Source organism: Lacerta agilis, chromosome 10, assembly GCF_009819535.1.
Source record: "Lacerta agilis isolate rLacAgi1 chromosome 10, rLacAgi1.pri, whole genome shotgun sequence".
Lineage (NCBI taxonomy): Eukaryota > Metazoa > Chordata > Lepidosauria > Squamata > Lacertidae > Lacerta > Lacerta agilis.
The window spans coordinates 30,198,799-30,222,141 of record NC_046321.1 but is presented as its reverse complement, the minus strand read 5'-3'; the positions used below and the strand labels follow the sequence as shown (position 1 = coordinate 30,222,141).

At 44.3% G+C, this 23,343-nt stretch overlaps 1 protein-coding gene across 6 annotated transcripts in view; it reads left to right on the top strand.

Annotated features, from left to right (window-relative positions):
• TCF20 (transcription factor 20) overlaps window positions 1-20,958 on the top strand; it is a 189,993-nt gene extending 169,035 nt beyond the window's left edge. For 4 of the 6 annotated variants that reach the window (XM_033163414.1, XM_033163417.1, XM_033163415.1 and 1 more), the window contains 8 exons: window positions 11,955-12,126; window positions 12,915-13,067; window positions 14,868-15,028; window positions 15,163-15,336; window positions 17,037-17,175; window positions 18,389-18,576; window positions 19,751-19,892; window positions 20,625-20,958. In XM_033163414.1, the coding sequence (XP_033019305.1) occupies window positions 11,955-12,126; window positions 12,915-13,067; window positions 14,868-15,028; window positions 15,163-15,336; window positions 17,037-17,175; window positions 18,389-18,576; window positions 19,751-19,892; window positions 20,625-20,803 (1,308 nt within the window). In that variant the 3' untranslated portion in view covers window positions 20,804-20,958. Of the gene's footprint in view, window positions 1-6,869; window positions 7,159-11,954; window positions 12,127-12,914; window positions 13,068-14,867; window positions 15,029-15,162; window positions 15,337-17,036; window positions 17,176-18,388; window positions 18,577-19,750; window positions 19,893-20,624 lie in introns of those variants that run through there. The other 2 variants (XM_033163422.1, XM_033163423.1) reach the window with 2 other exon arrangements.
• Window positions 20,959-23,343: the final 2,385 nt, after the last annotated feature.

Here is a 23,343-nt window from a genome sequence, read left to right as displayed (position 1 = left end):
CTCCGCCAGTGATACCTTTATAAAATAAATGGGTTTGTTCAAAGGTTGTTTTTGTGTGTTTTTGCAACACACACACCCCGGTCATGTTTCCTGAAGGTGGGGTTTTTCAAGGTGTTTTCCGATTCCCTTCTCTGACCATGACAAAGGTTGCAAATAAATGGCTATTTCTTTACCTAGGCTAGGATTATGATTGCAACTTTAGCAAAGGGAGCAAAAGCCAGCTAAAATAATGATCCTCCTCTCAACTTTCCACTGTTTCTCGTGGGCAAACAAATCTAAAGGAGAGGAGAGCAGCCACAACTGCCACCCCCCTTTCAGCTTCTGAAAGCCCCTTGTGGACTCCTGGTGGGACTACAGGAGATCATAAACGACATCCTCCTCAAAATGCCTTCATGAGCAAATAACCTTGCAGAAGAGGACTTTTAAACTGGGCACACCAGCCCTTTGCAGTGCGATCCTTACCACGCTTACTTAGCGCTAAGTCCAGCTGAATGGGGGGGGGGGCCTTCCATGTAAGTTAGGTTGAGATTGCAGCTTTAGCAAGGGGAGCGACTACAGCAGTGATCCACCATCTCCCAGTTGGCTGACAGCAACAGAACAGAAAGGCTGGCTTGCTGTAACCTCCTGCGCCTTTTGGAGCAAACACCTACTTAACCACCACCACACAGAGAGAAGTTCTGCTCTCAACTTAAAAGGAAGAAGAGTGGCCAGTTCTGCCATCCAATCGTGTTTACTGGGGTGGGTTTACTGAGATGGGTTCAACCTAGAAGAGACAGCGGAGATAGCCCAAACAGCCCCAAAATACAGCAATAGTGTCTTTCTAACATTAGTTCCAGGAACACTAGAGACTTAGTTAATGTTTTTCAATGAAAGTTCACAGTCTGGGCCTCCTTGCAGGCACAAGCCCATTGCAGCATTGGTAATCCTGCCTTGAATGGACTGGGAGGGGCAGCCTTGCCACAGATGGGAGATTCCCCACCCCATCTCAATGTTATTGCTCCTAGCATTCTTCCTTGGTTTATCCACATCTTCAAATCTTTCTCCACAGGGTATTCCCCCACCCTTCTATCTTTAAATGTGTTCCTATTACTCCATATTTTGAAAAATCTACTGTAAAGCGTGTCAAACCCGAGAATAACACTAGAGGGCATACACTGACTTATTTGGTGGGTGTTTTGAAATTTTCATGTTTCTACAAACAGTGCAAATGTTGCTTATGATTGCTTTGTTATATATTTCGCTCTGATCAGTACTTCATATGGCTAGTGTGCATGCACACGAAAGCTCATACCAAGAACAAACACAGTTGGTCTCTAAGGTGCTACTGAAAAGAATTTTCTATTTTGTTTCGACTATGGCAGACCAACACGGCTACCCACCTGTAACTGGAACTATGGAAGGCACCACATTGAGCCGCATGAAATGGAAGTCCATCAACCTCACCAAGAAACTGGCACAGGTACAGACAGACATCTTCTTTCTAAGCAAATGCAAGAACCTAGACATTATACCCAAGGGTCTTAGAATTAAGAAGCCTCTACAATCCACTTATCCTACTGAATATTCAAAGAAACTATTCCACAATCTCTCCAAGAAGCTGCTATTAATACAAAGAAATTTCAGAAATAGACTGGAAAGAGAAGTGGCTGAATTGCAACTAATCACCAAACTTAAAACCATGGAGAAACCTAGTCTGAACAAAGACATTGGATTCTTATCTCATACATAACAAAGCTATCTTTAGCCATCTCACCCCTTGCCTTTCCCTGCAAGACTAATTGCAGCCGTTAAGAGTCGTCAACAGGTTTTCCACACCTATCAGCTGATCACCCATTCCCACCACCCTTCTGAGTAATACCCCTCCCCACTCCCTCACTATATTTAAGGATCTGGTGACTTCTGTTTCAGTGTATCTGAAGAAGTGTGCATGCACACGAAAGCTCATACCAAGAACTAACTTAGTTGGTCTCTAAGGTGCTACTGGAAAGAATTTTCTATTTTGTTTTGACTATGGCAGACCAACACGGCTACCCACCTGTAACTGGTCATATGGCTAGATTTATTATGTTTTTATATAAGCTGTAAGCTGCCCAGAGTGGCTGGTGAAACCCAGCCAGATGGGCAGGATATAAATAAAACAATAATAACAACAATGATTATTATTATTATTATTTTGCATATTTTGAGATTTCTTCTCTGACCCACAGGAGCAGAGTGCTTACTAGTCTGAAGCCAGTGATAAAGACAGGCATTTTGAGAGCTTGCCTCCTGTTTGGTTTTATTGCATTCTTCCTGTAGCAAAATACAATAAAAAGAGAGAAAGCAATAGTTAAAATAGTTAAAAGCCGCTTGCTGTGAGTGTTTGGAAGGCCGCTCCCTTCTCCTGCCAATTCCAACTGGTTTGGGGGGCGCGGCCTGCACTCACTGCTGCACTTTTAATTTGTTTTAATGGTGGCTTTTATATTATTTTATTATTTTTTGTTTGGGGTGGGGCAAATGTTTAGTTTAATTTTAGCGTTGTTCTCTGTTTCCTATTTGTATTATTTTGTTAATTTAGTGTATGGTCTTTATTTGTTTTTTAAGGGGATAGGGGTAGGGCTGCCTGGGATTGGGCCTCAGCCAACAGGATGGCTGGGGCAAGTTCCACAGGGGGGGTTGTCTTGGAAAGACACCCGATCTCAGTGATCATGGGCAGGAGGAGGAGTCACGCTAAGACCAGACCATGTCATTACCGAGGAGGCAGGTTTAGTCGTTGTCTGAAGACTCGTTGTCTGGTCCTGACCAGATGGATACTGGAATCAGCAGGGGATACCCACATGACCTGAAAGTGTTGCTGTGTAATGCCAGGTCAATGATTAACAAAACCACTGCCATCCACGACTTGATTGTGGATGGAGGATTTGACCTGGCATGTGTAACAGAGACTTGGTTGGATGAAGCAGATGGGCCTGTCCTTGCCGCTGCTTGTCCACCAGGTTTCTCTTACGCACAGCAACCCAGGCCATCTGGGCGGGGAGGGGGGGTTGCAGTGATTTTTAGGAAGTCATTAGTTTGCACCAGGCGTCCTATTGGGAAGACCCAGTTTTCTGAGTGCATGTTCTGGAAGTTGGGCAATAGGGGCAGTACAGGATTCCTTTTGGTGTACCGACCTCCCCGCTGCACCAAGGATTCCCTGCCCGAGCTGCTTCAGGTCGTGGCGGATATGCTCCTGGAGACACCTAGTCTGGTTGTCTTAGGGGATTTTAACATCCATGCCGACACGACCTTACAAGGGGCCGCTCGGGACTTCGTGGAAAGCATGGCCTCCATGGGGCTGTCCCTGAATAAGTCTGGTCCAACTCATAGCCGCGGACATGCCTTAGACCTGGTGTTTACCTCTATGGATGTTGGTGATCTGACACTAAGTAAAAGTGAAACAAAAGAAGTGCCATGGTCAGATCACTTCCTGGTGCAACTGGACTTCTCTGCGACCCTTCCCCTCTGCAGGGAGGTGGGACCGATTCAGATGGTCCGCCCCCGCTACTTAATGGATCCAATTGGTTTCCAGAGAGTGGTAGGGGATGCATTATCCCATGTTGATGGCCTTTCAGTTGATTCCCTGGTGGCCCGCTGGAATGCGGAGTTAACCAGGGCTATTGACTGTCTGGCTCCGAAGCGTCCTCTCCGATTGCATGGAGCCCGGACAGCTCCGTGGTTTTCCCCGGAGCTGAGGGCGATGAAACAGTCGCTGAGACGGCTAGAGCGCCGGTGGCGGAAAACTCATTCTGAATCAGACCGGACACGGGCTAGAGCTCAACTTCGAGCCTACCAAGTGGCAATGGCGACAGCGAAGAGGACCTTCTTCGCTGTTTCTATTGCATCTGCAGAAAACAGCAGCAGGAGACTCTTCCAGGTGGTTCGCAACCTAGCAGAACCACCTTTGTCACCGGGGTCTGGTAGGGACCCCAAGATCTCCTGCAATGCTTTTGCAAAGTTTTTTGCAGATAAAGTCGCTCAGATTCAGAAGGAGGTAGACTCCACCGTGGGAGCAGGGCCGGGGCGGGAGAGTGCTAGAGCCCTGTCTAGTCATGTTTCATGGGATCAATTCCAATCTGTTACCTCCGAGGATGTGGACAGGCTGCTTGGACGAGTGAAACCGACCACCTGTCTCCTAGATCCTTGCCCATCCTGGCTTATAAAAGCTAGCCGGGAAGGGCTGGGCGATGGCCTCTGCGCGGTGGTGAATGCTTCCCTCTGCGAGGGAATCTTTCCAGACCCGCTGAAAGAGGCGGTCATTAAACCGCTTCTTAAAAAAACATCTCTAGACCCGGCCAATATGGCCAACTATCGCCCAGTCTCAAATTTACCATTCTTGGGCAAGGTGATTGAGCGGGTGGTTGCTGAACAACTCCAAGCACGCCTGGAAGATGCGGACCATTTGGATCCCTTCCAATCAGGATTCAGGCCTCATCATGGGACTGAAACTGCCTTGGTCGCGCTGGTTGATGATCTCCGGCGGGCTAGGGACAAAGGTGAGAGCTGTTTCCTGGTTCTGCTGGATCTCTCAGCGGCCTTTGACACCATCGATCATAACATCCTTCTGGACCGGCTAGAGGGGTTGGGAGCTGGGGGCACTGTTATACAGTGGTTCCGCTCTTTCCTCCTGGGCCGTGTTCAGAAAGTGGTGGTGGGGGATGAGTGTTCAGACCCCTGGGCTCTCACTTGTGGGGTGCCTCAGGGTTCTGTCCTCTCCCCCATGCTTTTTAATATCTATATGAAGCCGCTGGGAGAGATCATCAGGGGGTTTGGGTTGGGTGTTCATCAATATGCAGATGACACCCAGCTCTACCTCTCTTTTAAATCAGAACCAGTGAAGGCGGTGAAGGTCCTGTGTGAGTGCCTGGAGGCTGTTGGAGGATGGATGGCGGCTAACAGATTGAGGTTGAATCCTGACAAGACAGAAGTACTGTTTTTGGGGGACAGGAGGCGGGCGGGTGTGGGGGACTCCCTGGTCCTGAATGGGGTAACTGTGCCCCTGAAGGACCAGGTGCGCAGCCTGGGAGTCATTTTGGACTCACAGCTGTCCATGGAAGCGCAGGTTAATTCTGTGTCCAGGGCGGCTGTCTACCAGCTCCATCTGGTACGCAGGCTGAGACCCTACCTGCCCGCAGACTGTCTTGTCAGAGTGGTGCATGCTCTGGTTATCTCCCGCTTGGACTACTGCAATGCGCTCTACGTGGGGCTACCTTTGAAGGTGACCCGGAAACTGCAATTAATCCAGAATGCGGCAGCTAGACTGGTGACTGGGAGTGGCCGCCGGGACCACATAACACCGGTCCTGAGAGATCTGCATTGGCTCCCAGTACGTTTCCGAGCACAATTCAAAGTGTTGGTGTTGACCTTTAAAGCCCTAAACGGCCTCGGTCCCGTATACCTGAAGGAGCGTCTCCACCCCCATCATTCAGCCCGGACACTGAGATCCAGCGTCGAGGGCCTTCTGGCGGTTCCCTCACTGCGAGAAGCAAAACTACAGGGAACCAGGCAGAGGGCCTTCTCGGTAGTGGCGCCCGCCCTGTGGAACGCCCTCCCGTCAGAAGTCAAGGGAATAAACAACTACCTGACATTCAGAAAACACCTAAAGGCAGCCCTGTTTAGGGAAGTTTTTAATTTGTGACTCTGTATTGTATTTTGATATTTGTTGGAGGCCGCCCAGAGTGGCTGGGGAGACCCGGCCAGATGGGCGGGGTATAAATAATAAATTATTATTATTATTATTATACAAGATGCCAGAAGTTTCCTGGATTTCATTTGTGATTATTATTATTTTTGCAAATTCTGAAGGATTATTATTATTATATTTCTATATAAATATAGATATAGTAACTTCTTTAGATTTATCAGTTTCACATCGCTTGCATGTCCTCTCTGTGCTGTCTCAATGTTTCTCCATATCATCCAGCCTTCAAAAAGAGATATTCTTCTTCCACCAGCTCCATTGGATATTAGGTTACCTCCTGAAGTCAATATTTGAAAGTCTGTCCTGTGAAAGGGACTAGAACAGGTCAAAGTTTCTGGTCTAACCAGTGTAACTGAATACTTTATTAACACAGATAAGGCTAGTACTGTATATATATTAAATCATTCAGTAGTGCTTGAATGTGCTATTCATCATGGGCAATCTCCATTAGGCACCAACAGCAGTCATACCAACTGTGTACAGCAATCTATTTTGCAGCACAGCTGGTCACTTTTATGGGGAGGCTAATGCTTCCTTTTCTTCTATCTAAACTTTTGAAGCACTTTGAAAACATGGGAAACCTGGCTAGATCAGATATTATAGCTGGACAAGCGTGAATGAATGTATGGGCAAAGACAACTCTATAGCTGCTGTCTTTGTGCAGCTGAAATGAGGTAGGAACAGATTTTGGAACTGTCTCGGTATGTCCATGGAAAGAAGGGGGGTATTCATTCTGAACAATTGACCATTATGTTAGTGGTGATCCCCAGGCAATGGGAATCCTGACTATAGTTCAGCACCCAGAACTGCAGAGGGAGAAACAAGCTGGATGCAACTGTCTGAACATTTAAAATCAGTTTATTGTTCATTTAAAAAAGAGAAAAGAAAAGAAAAATGCATGTGGGCAATCTCTAAAGTTATGGATATTGTACTTTCTAGTTAAAATGCAAGGACAACTATTGTTTACTGGCAGCAAGAAGGCAGGCTTGTTGCATGCAGGCGGGGCTATTCTACGATGCGACTCCCACCCAGATTTTCATTTGTTGCTGTGATAGATTAGCTGTTGAGAAACTTGAGCAGTGAGCTCAAGAGAGCACAGCAACATCATGGATAGGGAGGAACAGCAGCAAAAACAACACGTACAAGGCCAAAAATAAAAAGGGGCCCGAAAGAGGAGAGAGGAAGGCAAAGGAAAGCAGAAGGGGATTCATCCAGAGAAGAACAAGATCATGGATCTCTTGCTCTCATTGCCCTCCCTCTTGACAGCTGTATGGAACAACCCCATGCTGTTGGGGATTTTTCTCGCTATTTTCATCTTGGCCTTTGATTACATGAAGCGTCGGAAACGCTGGAGCCACTACCCTCCAGGGCCAGTCTCCCTGCCCTTCGTTGGCACCATATTGCAGATTGACTTCCACAACCCTCATGTTTCTTTTACCCAGGTAAGTGCCTCCTGGGAGTTAGGAAGCAGAAACAAAGCAAGCCTATACATACCCAAGCACTTTTCTTATAGGAACTGCACAGTGTAATAAAGGGCATGTCCGGGCAGTATTACCCCCCCCCCCCCAAGTTTTATTTGCTGTGCTGAACTTGGAAGGTGGCAAAGCAAAGTTGCAGGCACCTTTTTTTTTTTAGAGTGCTGCAATGCTACTTGGCCCTTGTGGCGATCATGCACCACACCCTGGCCTCTGTCTGCAGTGGGGTTAGGCAGGAAGAGCAGAGACCCGTGGGGAAAAGCAGGCAGTGTGGTGCGTGGACTGCAGGGGAAAGAAATAACATTGTTTCCCTCTGCACCCCTTTCGAACTACTATCTGGAACCACACCCTAGCAGTATGAGAAAGGACGGTGACCACAAATATGCTTCAAGTAAGCCTTCCATAACTAGGCATGCAGTAAGCTGGCAATTTATGCAGGGGTTACGTTCTTGGGATAAAGCCAAAATCGGGGATAGTCAAAAACCATTGGGTTCAGCGGTGGGTGGAATTGCCAAAGTCATTTTTCCTGGAACCCCACCCAATTTCCACCCCTTTTTAATTTTTTTTGCAGCATGTGTATGGCTGAATGCAGTTGCACACAAGTAAAATGTGTGCAACTTGCAGGTTTACTGTATTCTGTGGAATTTGAGGGCTGAAAGAGGAGCAATAATCATTTCCATTAATGGTAATTTTTGTGATCCTGCACCTGCAGGGATAATCTACCCAGAATGCATATTTCAAATCTCACTATTGCCTGGAGCCTTAGTGAACAAAACTAGAATCTTCAGTTAAGCTGCTTTGAGGAGGGCAGAAGAGAGCATTTAGTGGTTGTAACCTTTTGTTCTGGAGACTTATTTATATTGCAAAATAATGCTTTTTAAGTTTTGAAAATGCAAATGCCTGCAAGGAAAGATTCTTATTGGTTTGCTAACTCTTTGGGCTCATCCACATTTACCTTTTGCCAGTGCTTTTTTTTTTTTTTTTTTTGAAAAAAGAAAAGAAAAAAGGTGCCAGCACTCACCATGAAGTATTTACAGTAAGTGCCACACTTTGGGGGGAAACAGTGCCATTACCCTGTTCCCTTGAGTACCCCCAGAAAAAAGCACTGCCTTTTGTCACTCATTTTCTAAGCACAGGTTTGTTCTGATATAAGAAAAAATCTGCCCTTATTCACTTATGGGGTACACAAGAGCCCTTTTAGGTTCTCCATCGGTAGGAGAATATAACAGAGGCCAACCAGAGAAGATTGAGAAGCAAAGTCTTTATTATCGCTGTTGCAACAGGGTGTTTTGCAGGCAAAAGACCTAGAACAATGGAGCGCAGGCTCCTATATAGACTTTTGAAATTGCCCCCCTCCAGCTCAAGACCACCCCTCCATACATCATACATACATCAGAATTACATTACAAATTGGGAGGGTCAGAGGAGGTAACCTGAGAATTCTCACACCTGTGCCATCTCCCCTTGAACCCCTCCCAGACACACAGGGGCGGAGGAAGACTCCGCGGTACCTGGGGCGGTGAAACGAGGTGCCGCCCCGGGGGGCGGGGCGTTGTGACGTCACGGCGGAGTGCGTCTGGACGACATTTCGCGCAGGCGCACTCTAATCGGGGGGCCGTCGGTGCTTCCGCGGGCCCCTTTTGAGCCGCAGAGTAAAAAGGTGGCTCGTGGGGCTGCCATGCACGATCGCCATTTCGCTCTGCGGCTTAAAAGGGGGCCGCGGAAGCGGCGGCCCGACGGCGGAGTGCTGCTGCTCCCGAGGCGATGGAGCAAGCAGTGGCGTGTGGAGAGTGGCTGCTGCTTGTCACCCCCACGCGCCGCCGTTTGCTCCATCGCCCCAGGAGCAGCAGCGCTGCACACACCGTGTGCTGCTGCTCCTGGGGCGACAGAGCGGGTGGCGGCACGTGGGGGGGACAAGCAACAGCCCCTCCCGCCATGCCGCTGCTCGCTCCGTCGCCTTGGGAGAAGCAGCGCTGCACAGACAGGGTGCCGGGCACTGGGGCTACCCTTGGGGAGTGGTGGGAGGTGCTGCTGTTTGTCACCCCCCTCCCCTGGCACCGGGGGCTTACCGCCCCCCCCTAGCGACGCTCCTGCAGACACACATTTCAGCAAAACAAAAGTGTTCATGGTTTCCTGTCCTGGCCAGGCAGGGCTAATGTTCTAGCCCGGGCCAAATCCAGGGGAAATGGCCCATCAGGATGCCAGAGATTATCACTCAGGCAGAGGGCTGCTCACCTCCTCCCTCCTTGCAGAGAAACAGTTTGTCAGTTTGGGAGTGAAAAATGGTGTTTGGCCTGTTTTTCCTGTGTTTGCTTGGTGTGTGTGTGTGTGTGTGTGTGTGTGTGTGTATTCTTTCAACAGTGCTTTCCTGGTGCATATCAAAGTCTGTGTTTTTAGCCCCTCACTTTCCACCGGAAAACTTGATCATTACCACTGAATCAGAGCAGAAATAAAGAAAGAAAGAAGTTGGACCTGAGCCTGGACAGCCTGGACTTGTGCCTAGAAATGTTGAACAAAGGAAAGTGTGGATGAGCCCATTGTGGAAGTGAAATGAAAGGCTTCTTGTTTTTTTGGGGGGGGCACACATTGATTTGCATTCTAGTCACATACTCTCTTTTTAAAATTTTGCTGGAAGCTGCCCAGAGTGGCTGGGGAAACCCAGCCAGATGGGTGGGGCATGTAAGTATTTATGTATGTGTTGTTGTTCAGTCGTGTTTGACTCTTCGTGACCCCATGGACCAGAGCACGCCAGGCACGCCTATCTTTCACTGCCTCCTGCAGTTTGGCCAAACTCATGCTAGTCACTTCGAGAACAGTGTCCAACCATCTCATCCTCTGTCGTCCCCTTCTCCTTGTGCCCTCCATCTTTCCCAACATCAGGGTCTTTTCTAGCGAGTCTTCTCTTCTCATGAGGTGGCCAAAGTACTGGAGCCTCAACTTCAGGATCTGTCCTTCCAGTGAGCACTCAGGGCTGATTTCTTTAAGGATGGATAAGTTTGATCTTTTTGCAGTCCATGGGACTCTCAAGAGTCTCCTCCAGCACCATAATTCAAAAGCATCAATTCTTCGGCGATCAGTCTTTATGGTCCAGCTCTCACTTCCGTACATTACTACTGGGAAAACCATAGCTTTAACTATACGGACCTTTGTCGGCAAGGTGATGTCTCTGCTTTTTAAGATGCTATCTAGGTTTGTCATTGCTTTCCTCCCAAGAAGCAGGCGTCTTCTAATTTCGTGACTGCTGTCACCATCTGCAGTGATCGTGGAACCCAAAAAAGTAAAATCTCTCACTGCCTCCATTTCTTCCCCTTCTATTTGCCAGGAGGTGATGGGACCAGTGGCCATGATCTTAGTTTTTTTGTATGTATGTATGTATGTATAAATAAATAATTATTACTATTACTCCTCCTCCTCTTCTCAGAGCTGTAGGAGTTTTCACTTGCATGCCCAGTCTTTTTGCTTGGGTCGAGAACAGCAACTGGCTGGCCCTGCGCCACTCTTTAAAAGGAGAGCGGGATGGGCGGGACAAGTGTTGGGACAGTAATGCCTCGCCATGTATCCTAGCAGGTGAATATATTTCCCATAAACATGGCAAGGAGATTTTGCGCTTGCATTTTTCACAATGCAGAAGGAAACCCAACCCTATAGTAGAGCTGAGTGTCATCAGCATATTGCTGAGAACACACTCCAAACCTCCAAACTCTTTGCGCTACTTCTACCAAATCTTAATGTGAATCCTAAAATAAATGAACGAATCCTATGATGATAGTAAGATAACAAAAAAGTGTTATGATCCAGGGTAAAAGCTTGACTATGTGGTTCTAATGAGTGAAATTCTTGAAGTGAGGTTATTGTGGCTGCCTTGTGTCATGGTCGCTTGGAGGAATGAGTGAGGCTGGGCAGGGCATGGGCAAGATGCTTCTGTGCATCCTGTGGTCATCCAAGGAATGGGTCTGTTACTGGCAGCTTAATTAATTTATAGCTTTATTTGTGATACAGGGTTAATTTGCTCTGCTGGATGTTATGAAACAGTTGCTGGTGTTTATTTTAGCAGAGTACCAAGGTTTAAATTCCGTCCTCTCCAAAATATCAACAGTAGCTTTTTTTCTTTATTTGTTGGGTAAACACTGTTTTCCTTGCTAGGCCTTTCATCTGGCTCCAGTAGCGGTTTTCCTTCTCCACATATGTAATTAAGCAATATTGCTGCAAGCAATTCTGCTCCAGGGATTCTGGAACATCGGACAAAACACATTTTCACAGAATGGATTTCATCAATTTAGTCCTTAATTATATATGCTACAACTGTTCACCTCTAGATTGGACTACTGCACTGCACTTTGCATGGGGTTGCCCTTGAAGACATTTTGAAAACGTCAGTTGGTCCAAAATGCAGCATGCAATGTTAAGATTCGCAGAGGGGTCTCTCTTGGTAGTTCTGCCACCCACAGGAGCAGGGAATGGCAGCCTAGTATCGGGCTTTTTCTGTGGCAGCCCCACTGAGGTACATCATTTGCAAAGCTTTGTCCCTATGCTGAAGATTTATCCCTTTACTCTCACCTTTGATAGTTAAGGTATTTTGTTTTCTCAGCTCCACCTCTTCTGTAAAATGTGTACTGCTCTGTTTTCACTGGCATGGTTTGGCTTGCTTTTGCAATGCTAACTTTTTATCAATTTATAATTTTTTTTATTGAACTGGCCCTGGAACTTGACAGAGTAGGATGGGTAAGAAATCTTAAAATTTTCCCCATTTCTTGTCTTTATAGCTAAGTAAGAAATATGGGAATATTTATAGCCTGCAGAACTTCTGGACAAATGTGGTGGTACTGAATGGTTTCAAGGCCGTGAAAGAAGCTTTAGTCAATAAATCAGAAGATTTTGCTGATCGCCCCTTCTTTCCTGTCTACAGACAGCTAGGATACGGAGAAGTCAATCAAGGTATGTCTGGACCCCAAGTTCCTGGAGATGAAAGGGGTTGGGAGCCCCCAGCCACCACTTGTCACGCTAGCATTGCAAATGTGACACCAAGTCCCGTTCCCTTAATGCAAAGTTGCACTTGGAGGCTGTGGGGTATTCAGCATTTTCCCTAGAGACCGGTTCAGAAGCTACTTATGCCCATTTCAGTGCATAAATCAAGCTTTTGAAAGGGGCTGTCATGACTCCGGACTCCTATTAGAAGAGACCTGAAAACTGTGAGGACAGAGAAAACAGGATCCTTGAAGCTCCCCAGTCAGCAGTCGTTCAGGAGAAGCTTTCTCCACCTTCTTGCTAAGCCTAGGTTCCACAGGAGACCTTCTATCCATGCCAGAACACACATCTGTGTAATAGATCAAAGATCCGTTCCAAGCAGGGACTTCTCATATACATCTGCCCTGTATGACAAAACCATCCATGTTGGAGCAACTCTTCCAATTCCCTACTTCTCAGTGAAACTGGCAACCAGTTTATACTGATTTGGGCTTCAGAGGGAGGGAGTTCTCTGTGCTTCTAACTCTCTCCTTCCTGATCCGCCCTTTGCCCAAGCCAGTTGGAACAGCCCCACATGCTTGCTGGGCAGGGATGGAAGGGACGCTGTGTAGTTAAATTGTGTATTTAATGATTAAAAAAATTGTATATATGAAAAAAAATGTATATGTGAAATTTGTTGGTGACCAAGGGTTATCCAGCAAGGTCTTTAAAATATAATGTACAAGCAAAATGCAATTGTTTTCTCTTCATTTTTTCAGGACTGGTGATGGCACAGTACAGCCAAGCCTGGAAGGATCAGAGGAGATTTACCCTCTCCATACTGAGAGACTTTGGAATGGGAAAGAAATCTCTGGAGCAGCTGGTGACTGAGGAAGCTGGATATTTGTGCTCAGTGTTTAGCTCTAAGGAAGGTGTGTTAAAACTGGGAAGGGCGAAGGGCGAAACCTTTAAAAAGCAAGTAGAAGATGTAGATAGACAGCTGTTTCCATCATAAAAATGGGTGGGGCGTTTTCTATACCATGAATATTTCCTCCCTCACTACTTTCATTGTGTCTTTGGAGCATTTGAATCTTCCTGGGATCAGGGTCAGTCCTTCCTCCAGTTCTGGCATACTGACATGGTCTTGCTTCTTCTGATGACCCAAGTAATACATCTGAGTGTAGGACAGTAATGTGTGTTTCTCTTACTTCTGTAAGGTTTTCATTCCAGACAGTTATTTGTGCAATTGGTTGACTTTTCATAAAGAAATTAGTTATCTACTCCCATAGGGATATAGTGGGCATCTATGGCAAGAGTTCATATTAAGAATCAGGCTGATTAAGACTGAGAGTGGGTGAATCTGTCAATATCAGTTTCTCTCAGTTTCTCATTCTTCGAATCTTAAGTTCAGTTGACATTTCCCCATCTGCTTTACCGCCCCAAAAAGCAACAACCACTGACCTATTTTTATTGTTTATCATTTTAAAAGCAGCTAATATTTTCTAGGCATTACAAAAGTTTAGAAAATTAGAATGTTAAAAGATAAGAAAACAAGACAGCAACTGTCTGCAGGTTTATAATCTGATAGGCAGAGCGCAAGTGGGAAAAACGGATCTTGAGAAATGAAGAAAACATGTAAACTCAGGCACCAGTTCTTAAAGTTAAACCATTTGATCAAGAAGCAGGGGGAACAAATGGTAGCAGGTTTCTCAGCCAGCCAATGGAGCAGCCCTTCTGTCCCACCCCCTGAGTGACAGCCTAGCAGAATGGATGGTAATAAATGGCAGTTCAAGTAGTTGATGACCAGCGATAATTTAGGCTGTAATAAGTGAATTTTTTTCTACTTTCACAGTGCCTCAGCTGCTTTTTAGAGACACTCAGGACCTTTGTTCAGTCATTTTTAAACTTACCGTATTGACCCAAATATAAGCCGCACTTATATTCTGGTTTAAAGTGCGGCTTATATTCACGACCTTACAGTATGCAGCCAGGAGTGTGGGGCAAACAGCGCCAGGAGCGGGGCAAAGCAGCAGCACCTGCCCCGTGTGTAGTACCCCATCCTCTCCCCCAAGGCCGGGAAGGGAGAGAGCAGAGAAGGGGAAAGGCCATTGGCAACTCAGCGCAGCTCGCCCTCCCCGCCCAGTATGCAGTCAGGAGCAGCGAGGAAGGGGCTTATATTTGGGTGTTTTTTCTCTCCCCCCTCCAATTTTAAAAGTGCAGCTTATATTTAGGTGTGGCTTATATTCGAGCCAATATGGTGCTCATTTATTAAACTGATCAAACTGTGAGTATTCTGAGCATGGGCGAAGCCATGGTTTTTGTTAGGAGGGGGCAGAACCTTAGAATTGTATTGGTTTGTATTGATGGGGGGGCAGCTGCCACTCCTGCCCCCCACTGGTTACACCCATGAACCTGAGAGAAAAATATTAAGACTGTGTATGCTAGATAAGCTTTTGGATGACTTCTCACTTAGGAATTTCTGTGGATTTAGGAGAGATTGTTCAATACATGCTAAAACAATTGATGAGTATTGGTTGTGAAGGATCGAATCATTGAATTTGTCATTGGAAGGGATCACAAGGGTCATATAGTCCAACCCACTGCAAGGCAGGAATATTTTGCCCAATGTGGGGCTCGAACCAGCAACCTTGAGATTGAGAGTCTTATGCTCTGTCTACAACTGAGCTATGCCAGTTGGATGTGTCCTAATACCATTATTCTGTCCTTTTCAGGTCAATCATTTGATCCTCACTATCTCATAAACAATGCAATTAGCAATGTGATCTGCTTCCTCACTTTTGGCAATCGTTTTGACTACGAGGATCAGAAATTCCAGAATTTACTTCATTTCCTTGAACAGTCCATGAAGGAAGAAGCTGGACTTTTGCCACAGGTAAGATAAATTGTTTTGGGGGCAGAGTGATCATGCTTATGTGACTGTTAGATCCTGGGTTTGATTAATATTTACCATTATTATTATTATTATTATTATTATTATTATTATTAATTTATTTATTTTGGCATCAGGTTCTTAATTCACTGCCTTTTTTGATGCACATCCCTGGAATGACGCAGAAAGCCTTTCCTCATCAAAAGAAATTAATGGACTATTTAGGTGAGCTTGTGAATGAACACAAAGAAACTTGGTATCCCTCTTCCAAGCGAGACATCACGGAGGCATTTTTGGAAGAAATTGAGAAGGTGAGGTGCATTTCATTTATGTAACAAATCTTTATAAACTACTACATTTTTCGGGGGGGGGGGGATCAAAAAGGTGTACAGAATATATAACCCAATAAAACAAAACATAATACCATTTCAAAAACTGCTTTGACCAAAAAAAAGGTACATGGCTGAGATTGCCACTCTGGGAAGACTTGTAAACAATTTACTCAAAATTTGCAATTCATTGGTAGACATCTAATATCAGGAGGAAGTGAGTGCCACCATTCTAGATACCCTGCTCCTAGTGATGGTGGAGTGGACCTCAGAAGCATGTGGCACCACAAGGAAGGCCTCTTCAGATGACCTCTGTGACTGAGCAGGTCAATAAGGTCAAAGGCAATCTCTCAAGTAATCAGGTATCAATGTGTTTGTGGCTTTATTTACCAATAATGGAACCTTCAACGTGACCCAATAACAGGTAGGTAGCCAAGGCAGATAGTACCATTGTTTTAACAAGCATGTTTATATGCTGACGGTAGGTTGCACCATTTAGCAACCTAACTGCAGCATTCATAGAATTGGGTGTTTGTTTGTTTTTTAAATTATTTTCTAAAGGAAATAATAATAGAGCTGTTGAATTCGAAGGGGCCCCGAGGGCCATCTGGTCGAATCCCCTGCAATGCAGGAATCACAGCTAAAGAATCCCTGGCAGCAGTTGCAGTTTTGGGATCCCCCTTATGTGCTGCCTCTCAAAAAGTGCACTGCAGTAATCCAGTCTAGAAGCTACAAGTACCTGGGACCCCATGGCCGAGCTATCTCTGCCCAGGAATAATTACAGCTGACATATCACCTGAGGCTAGTAAAGGTTGCTCCAAGCTACTGAGGCCATGTGTGATTCCAGCAACAACAATGGATCCAGGAGTCTCCCCAGGCTGTTTACTTCCTGAATGAAACCCCATGCAGAGCAGCCAATTGACATATCTCCCAGCCTTGGGAACTGCTCAGCTACAAGGCTTCCATATTTCCATCTCAGTAGGTGATCTAGGTATTCCAGAGTTTGCCTTGGAGTTGAAATGCAACCTGTTAGTTTGTCTTGTATTAGAATATGCCAAGCAATAGGATTAAACCGGATATTGCCATGTTATATTTGTGGACAGAACTGTTGCATGGAATTCTCTAACTGTTCCTTAAAACAGCTCCTCCCCGTGTGGAGCCTTCTCCTTCTCCCCTGTAATCTTTGTGCTGTAAGTCCCTACCCGCTGCTACATACTCCACACCATTTGGCTAGGTAGGAGTGAGAAATGTATAAAATGATGCTGCCACATTAGGGGCAGTGTTCCTACATGCCTCAAGAGGAGAGGGAGAGAACTAGTACAGTCATACCTCTAGATACGATCGCTGCGGGTTGCGAACTGCGCGGGTTACGAACGCGCCGAACCCGGAAGTACCGGAACAGGTTACTTCCAGGTTCGGCAGTTCGCGCTTGCGCAGACACGTCAAATGACGTCATGCGCAGAAGACCAAATCGTAACCCGTGCATGTGCAGAAGCGGCGCTGCGGGTTGCGTTCTGCTCAGGATGCGAACAGGGCTCTGGAACAGATCCCGTTCGCATCCAGAGGTGCCACTGTAGTAGTGTTTCTGGCAGCAACTCTATGGAAGGTTTAATGTGTACTTCAGGCCTCAGGAAATTTCTGGCAAGCATCTCTTACATTCTACCTGTATACTGTCTCCTCAGAGAAAGGGCGAAAACAGTAGTTTCAATTACCAAAACCTCCCTCTGATGATTGGTGACCTGTTTTCTGCTGGCACGGAGACCACCACCACTACCTTGCGCTGGGGCCTGCTCTACATGATCCTCTATCCTGACATCCAGAGTAAGAGCCACTGCTGGGTATTGTTTTAGGGACCACCTCTCTGTCCATGAAGGTCTTGGGAGGAAGCCCTGCTTCTACCTGCTGAGTCAGATGGATCAAGGCACAGAGTAGAGTTTTCTCTATAAGGGCCTCATTACTATAGAATCCTCTCCCTTAGGAAGCCTACCAGAGCATGACAAGGTGAGCTTTTAGAAGGTACTGTAAATCCTTCCTTTTCGCGTAAGTTTTCTGGGGCTGGGGGGAGGGGGCAGAATATATCCCATCTTTGGACCCTATAATTCAAGGCAATTCAAAAGCATAACTACAAATAAGTACAATAATGATATAATAAGTACAGTAAGTACAATAGCAATATAAACCAGTAGAAAAAAAGAAAAGCATCAAAAGAAGAAGTAGAATCTATTCAAATAGCAGAGAGGAAATCAGATTATATTCGCGGAACTGAATACATTGCAGCGTTATAAAGCTCATCCAGACTTCCTTTTGTGCTGCATTTCTAGGCACAGGTCTGTGCCTTGTGTCCACATGCGTTTTTTTGCCTCGGCACTTTCCCCATTGAATCAGTGCAAACAGAAATCCCCAGAAAACTAAAATTTTCATTTGTTTTGACTCAGTATTTAAAAAGTGAGTTTTCCCCGGGAGAGCAGTGGGGGCAGGGGCTGGGGTGGGGACCAAGGACTCAGAAACTGTGCTTTAAATTACAGACCTGTGCCTTCAAAGTGTGGGCCAAAAGCTATCTTCTGTCAAATCTCTCCAGCTTTCACTGAAGTGTACATAAATTTCACATGGCACACAGAACGACATAGGCTAATACCTGCATTATTAATTTTGTGTGTGGGGGGGGTCATCTTAAAATTATTGATTTTTGTAATGTTGTATCTCTATTATTATTGCAATTCTTTTGTTCTAACTGGCAAAGGTTGGATAATAAATGTCCACGAATAAAATATATTTCCAAATAAACACACATACATAGATATGCATTGATATATAAATAAAAGAACGCACACTGTACAGTACAAAGTAGAGCCCAATTCTAGAACTGTATTGGAGCTGATCTAGATGTTCCCTCCCTCCCTGGAAAAACAGTGTTGAAAGATCTGCAGTCAGACAACTCTTGCATTCTTCTTGGTGTAAAGAACGTTTAGATCTCCCTGTTTTTCCATTGTCAGTTGCAGCACATTGTAAGTTACATCCTTCTCTTATTTTCCAGGTAAAGTCCAAGAAGAGATTGATGCAGTGATAGGTAGGAACAGACCTGCCACAATAGAGGACCAGGCAAATATGCCTTACACTCGTGCTGTGATCCATGAAACTCAACGTTTTGGGGATATTGTTCCTGCTGGCATACCCCATAAAGCATACCGTGATACAGGGGTGGAAGGCTTCTTCATCCCAAAGGTATGGTGGGTTAGAGAAAAGATATAGTGAAAGAGAGCAAAAAGTTATGTAAATAATCACAAAACAAAAACAAAAACAAAGCTTTTTGCAATTCATATTGAATATACCCAATGTCAGGCCTTTGAAGCTTAATGAGAATGTGGACTCTTCTTCATTGGAGGTTTTAAAGCAGATGTTGATGGCCATCAGTCATGGATGCTTTAGTTGAGATTTCTGCATTGGACTAGATGACCCTTCCAACTCTACAGTTCTATGATTTTATGCATATCTTCTGACCTGACAAAAGTATGACCGTTGTACAATTTTACCTTGGAAATCAGACTTGTAAGCATCAGCCAATTTATAACATTCCATGCATCTGGTTGAAAGTAGTAGAACAGTTGGGTCTAGGAAAATATTTAGGAGAATGTCCATGATCCTACAAGAGCTTTTTGATCGGATTACTTAATATATTGACAGTACAGTCGTGCCTTGGTTCTCTTAACGCGTTGTGACTCGAACCTTTTGGCTCCCGAACGCCGCAAACATGGAAGTGAGTGTTCTGGTTTTCGAACGTTTTTTGGAAGCCGAACGTCCGACGCGGCTTCTGATTGAGTGCAGGGAGCTCCTGCAGCCAATCGGAAGTCACACCTTGGTTTTCAAACAATTTCAGAAGTCGAATGGACTTCCGGAACGAATTCCATTTGAGAACCAAGGTACGACTGTAATGGTTTTGGGGGTAATACACTGTTATTTGGGGTAATGCATGGTTATAAATATATTTAGATTTGATAGTCGTGTTGTCTTACCCAAGGCAACCCAAAGAGACAAACAACCAAAGAAAACCCCCCACATAGCTACATTAAAAACAAGGGGGTGAAATAAAAAAAAAACCACATCAATTACATCCCACCCACTTCTAAAAGGCCACAGTTAGTTAAAGGTCAAAGACTTGGTTATAGAGGAAAGTTTTTGCCTAGATGGCACCACCCCCAACTCAAACTGCCACTTCATTTCGGGAAATATATTGAGGTTGATTGGATCTACATGCAGATTTTCTGTTCCGCTCTGTCCAAAAGAGAGAGAGAGAGAGAGAGAGAGAGAGAGAGAGAGATATTAAACAAAAAGAGATGATGAATCTACTTTGTTTGTCCATTATTCTAAATCACATTTATTTCTGGGGGGACGTTCTTAGGGTACCACAATCCTGACCAACCTGTCATCCGTGCTGAAAGATGAAGCCATGTGGGAGAAGCCGCATCAGTTTTGGCCAGAGCACTTTCTGGATGCCAATGGACAGTTTGTCAAGCGAGAAGCTTTCATGCCTTTCTCAGCAGGTAAATTGAAAGGGAAGAAGAGTTTGTGAGGAACCATCACTTTCCTGCCTTCACCAGAGAAAGGGTATTCTCTATGGGTTCAAGTCAGCCTGTTCCATTGTTATGATCGGAAGTTCGGATGATCAGTTTTATCAGCATCAGAAATCAGATTAGGCTCTGCACAGACCAAAACTTTGCAGAGAGCTGGGGTTGGTTTTGTAGAATTGTCATCAGGCATTCTGGATGGGATATTTTCTAGGAAATTCATGAGCTCTTCCAAGCCCAAACCATTTTTCTTTTTCTTTTTTTCTTTTTTGCAGCAAAAGCAGATTGATATCAAATATCTTACAGTGCCGGCCCTGCCATTAGGCCAATTGACCAGGTCATCATAGGAAACTGGTTTGGGGTATCATGAAAGGGCAAAGAGTTGCTTTTTATTATTATTTGTATTGCATTTTTACTCTTAGGGAGAGGTCCTTGTGGTACTCTGCCTCAGGCAGCAGGTATAGGTATTATGAACTTGGACTGTGTGGGGCTCTGTTTGGTTTTGTACCTTAGGCAGCAAAAGTTCAGAAGGAAAATGAGTTGGCCAGGCTTGTTGTTGTAATTTTACATATCTTTATCAAGCTATTCCATAAGCACCACAAAGCTGTCAGGTTAGGGGGCAGGGTGGAGATAGGAAGGACCTTCTTGTAACTGATTTGAACGAGCCAGGATTGACATTTTGGTGTTGTCATTGTTCTTTGCCCTCAGGTCGTCGTATCTGTCTTGGAGAACAACTGGCTAGAATGGAGCTTTTCCTCTTTTTCACCAGCCTCCTACAGCATTTCACCTTCCATATTGCAGAAGATCACCCAAGACCAAGAGAAGATGGGTGTTTCGCTTTTACACTCGTCCCACATCCTTATCATATCAAGATTGTTTCAAGATGAGTGCAGGCACCTGCACAAACATACTTCTACATTTTGAGTTTGTCACTCACAGTGCAAATTACCTTAAAGATATAGAACTGCTGAATCCATAAAGTAATAGATCACAGTAGCTTATTTACTGATTCTTCATTTAGCAAGAATCACATTTATGGGTTGTTTTTTTCAATTTCCCCCTTTCTCTTTTCTTTTTTCTTTTTCTTTTAAATAAATACAGTTTTAATAGAATCATGGAATCTTATAGTTGGAAGGGACCCAGGGGCCATCTAGCCCAACCCCCTGCAATGCAGGAATCTCAGCTAAAGCCTCCGTGATAGATGGCCATCCAACCTCTGCTTAAAAACCTCCAAGGAAGGAGAGTCCACCACCTTCTGAGGGAGTCCGTTCCACTGTCAAGAAGCTCTTATGGTAGTATCAGAAAGTTCAGGAATGTCATCATCCTGCTGAAGGTGCGAGAGTGAAGAGCAGCTCTTACTGTCATAAAGTTTTTCTGTGTGTTTAGTTGGAATCTCCTTTCTTGAACTTGAATCCATTGATTTGAATCCTACCGTCCAGAGCAGGAGAAAACAAGCTTGCTCCATCTTCCATGTGATAGCCCATTAGATATTTGAAGATGGCTATCATATCTCCTCCCAATCTCCTCTTTTCCAGGCTAAACATACCCAATATATATTATATAACAATATATAACAATTATATACAACAACAAAAATATATAACAAAAATATATAACAATTACAAAAAAGAATAAAAAGGTACAAAACCAAAATCCCATCTTGCCTTCCTCCCCACTCCAGGACAGATCAATCTAGTTAAGCTTGCCCAAGTCCAATCTGTTATTTCCGTGGCTGCCATTCTTCAGGGCTATCAGTAAAATATTTGTTAAAAGGATGCCACATTTCAACAAAATTATCTACATAATTTGCATTATTAAATGCATGTAATCTGAATGTTAATTTTTCTGATACAGCAATAGACCATACATTCTGTTTCCAATCACAGATACACAGACTTTCCGATCCTTTCCAATTCTGTGCCTTTAGTAGACGTGCTGCTACTAAAAGAAAAGTAGTTATTCATAGGAAAGGTCAGTTTGCCCTTCTTTAAAAATAGTTAACAGTCTCAAACTTGGGGTACATCCCACATGCTGACCTGTAATGTAGCTTATTTCTGTAAATACCTTCTGCCAGAAGGGCTTCATATGATCGCACATCCACCACAAGTGCAGTGTTGTACCTATATTGTTGCAGCCTCTCCGGCACAATGGTGGGATGGTTTTATTAATATAGCTACACCCTAAATGGTGTCAAATGCCATTGGTGTGGTAATTTAAATGTATTTACTCATATCTGAGTTGATACTCATTTTAGTGGTTTTTTTAGCCCACAAATTATTCCAATCCACCTCCGAAATGTCTATCCCTAGATCAGATTCCCATTGCTGTTTCACAGAGTTACATCCTCCAATTGTTAACTCATTAATTACTTGATACAGTATAAAGGGTTTTTTGTATATTCGTTTGTATGTAAAATCAAATTTTCAAATGATGTTAAATGTCTTGTGGAATGCACTATAACTTCAGAATTTGATATAAAACACACTATTTGATGAATATAAAGACAATTTACACACTGCATTCCAATTTATATTGTTATTTGTTCAGCAGATATACGTGAACCACTTTCAAATAAATCAATTAGTACATTAAGATCTTTCTCCATTTCTGAATAACATGTTCTTTTCCTGTCATATGAAAAAGTGGATGCAGTACAAAAGATGTCAACGGTGAGATTGAAGGAGCTAATTTAGGTGCCCACATTTTCCATACTTTCAGATATGACTTTGTAAATGGATTGATTATTGAATCAAACATATTTTTATTGTGTATTAAAAATTATAGACTCAGTAGTCTATATATTTCTATCAAACTCCATTTGCTGCCATGTTTTATCATTTTCATTTTGTATTGTTCCAATTACATTTTGAATATGGTTAGTATCCTGATATTTTGTAAATGAGATAAAGCAAGACTCTTCACCACTGAGACTACTGATAAATTTCAGCTAATTGTAATCTGGGTCTTTTACCCTAGTATACAAAGTTTACTACTATATCATCCTTTGCATTTTAAAAAAAACTCAGTCTAAATACAGATGAGTATAGTCTGAAACAAAAACAATTTTTTTGGTAGAACCATCCTTTTCACTGAGGACACTCTTCCCATCCATGATAACTTCAACCTGGACCAGTTTTTGAAATCTTTCTTAATATTTCTTATTAATGGCAGGGGAAAAAACATTTGTGTGTGTGTGTGTGTGTGTGTGTGTGTGTGTGGTGTTGTTGTTGTTGTGAAACATATGTTTGCATATCATTGTGTTCAGTGGGTTAGTGGGTTGGGGACATGTGCCAGAAGAGGACCAGAGATTGAGTTCCTGGGATGTCACTATAGGCTAGCTAGGTAAGGAGAGATATGGTGTGGGGCTGCAGCCAGGTTGGTTGAGAAGAAGGGATAACAGATGGTTAAAGGTGGTTTCCCCTTCCAG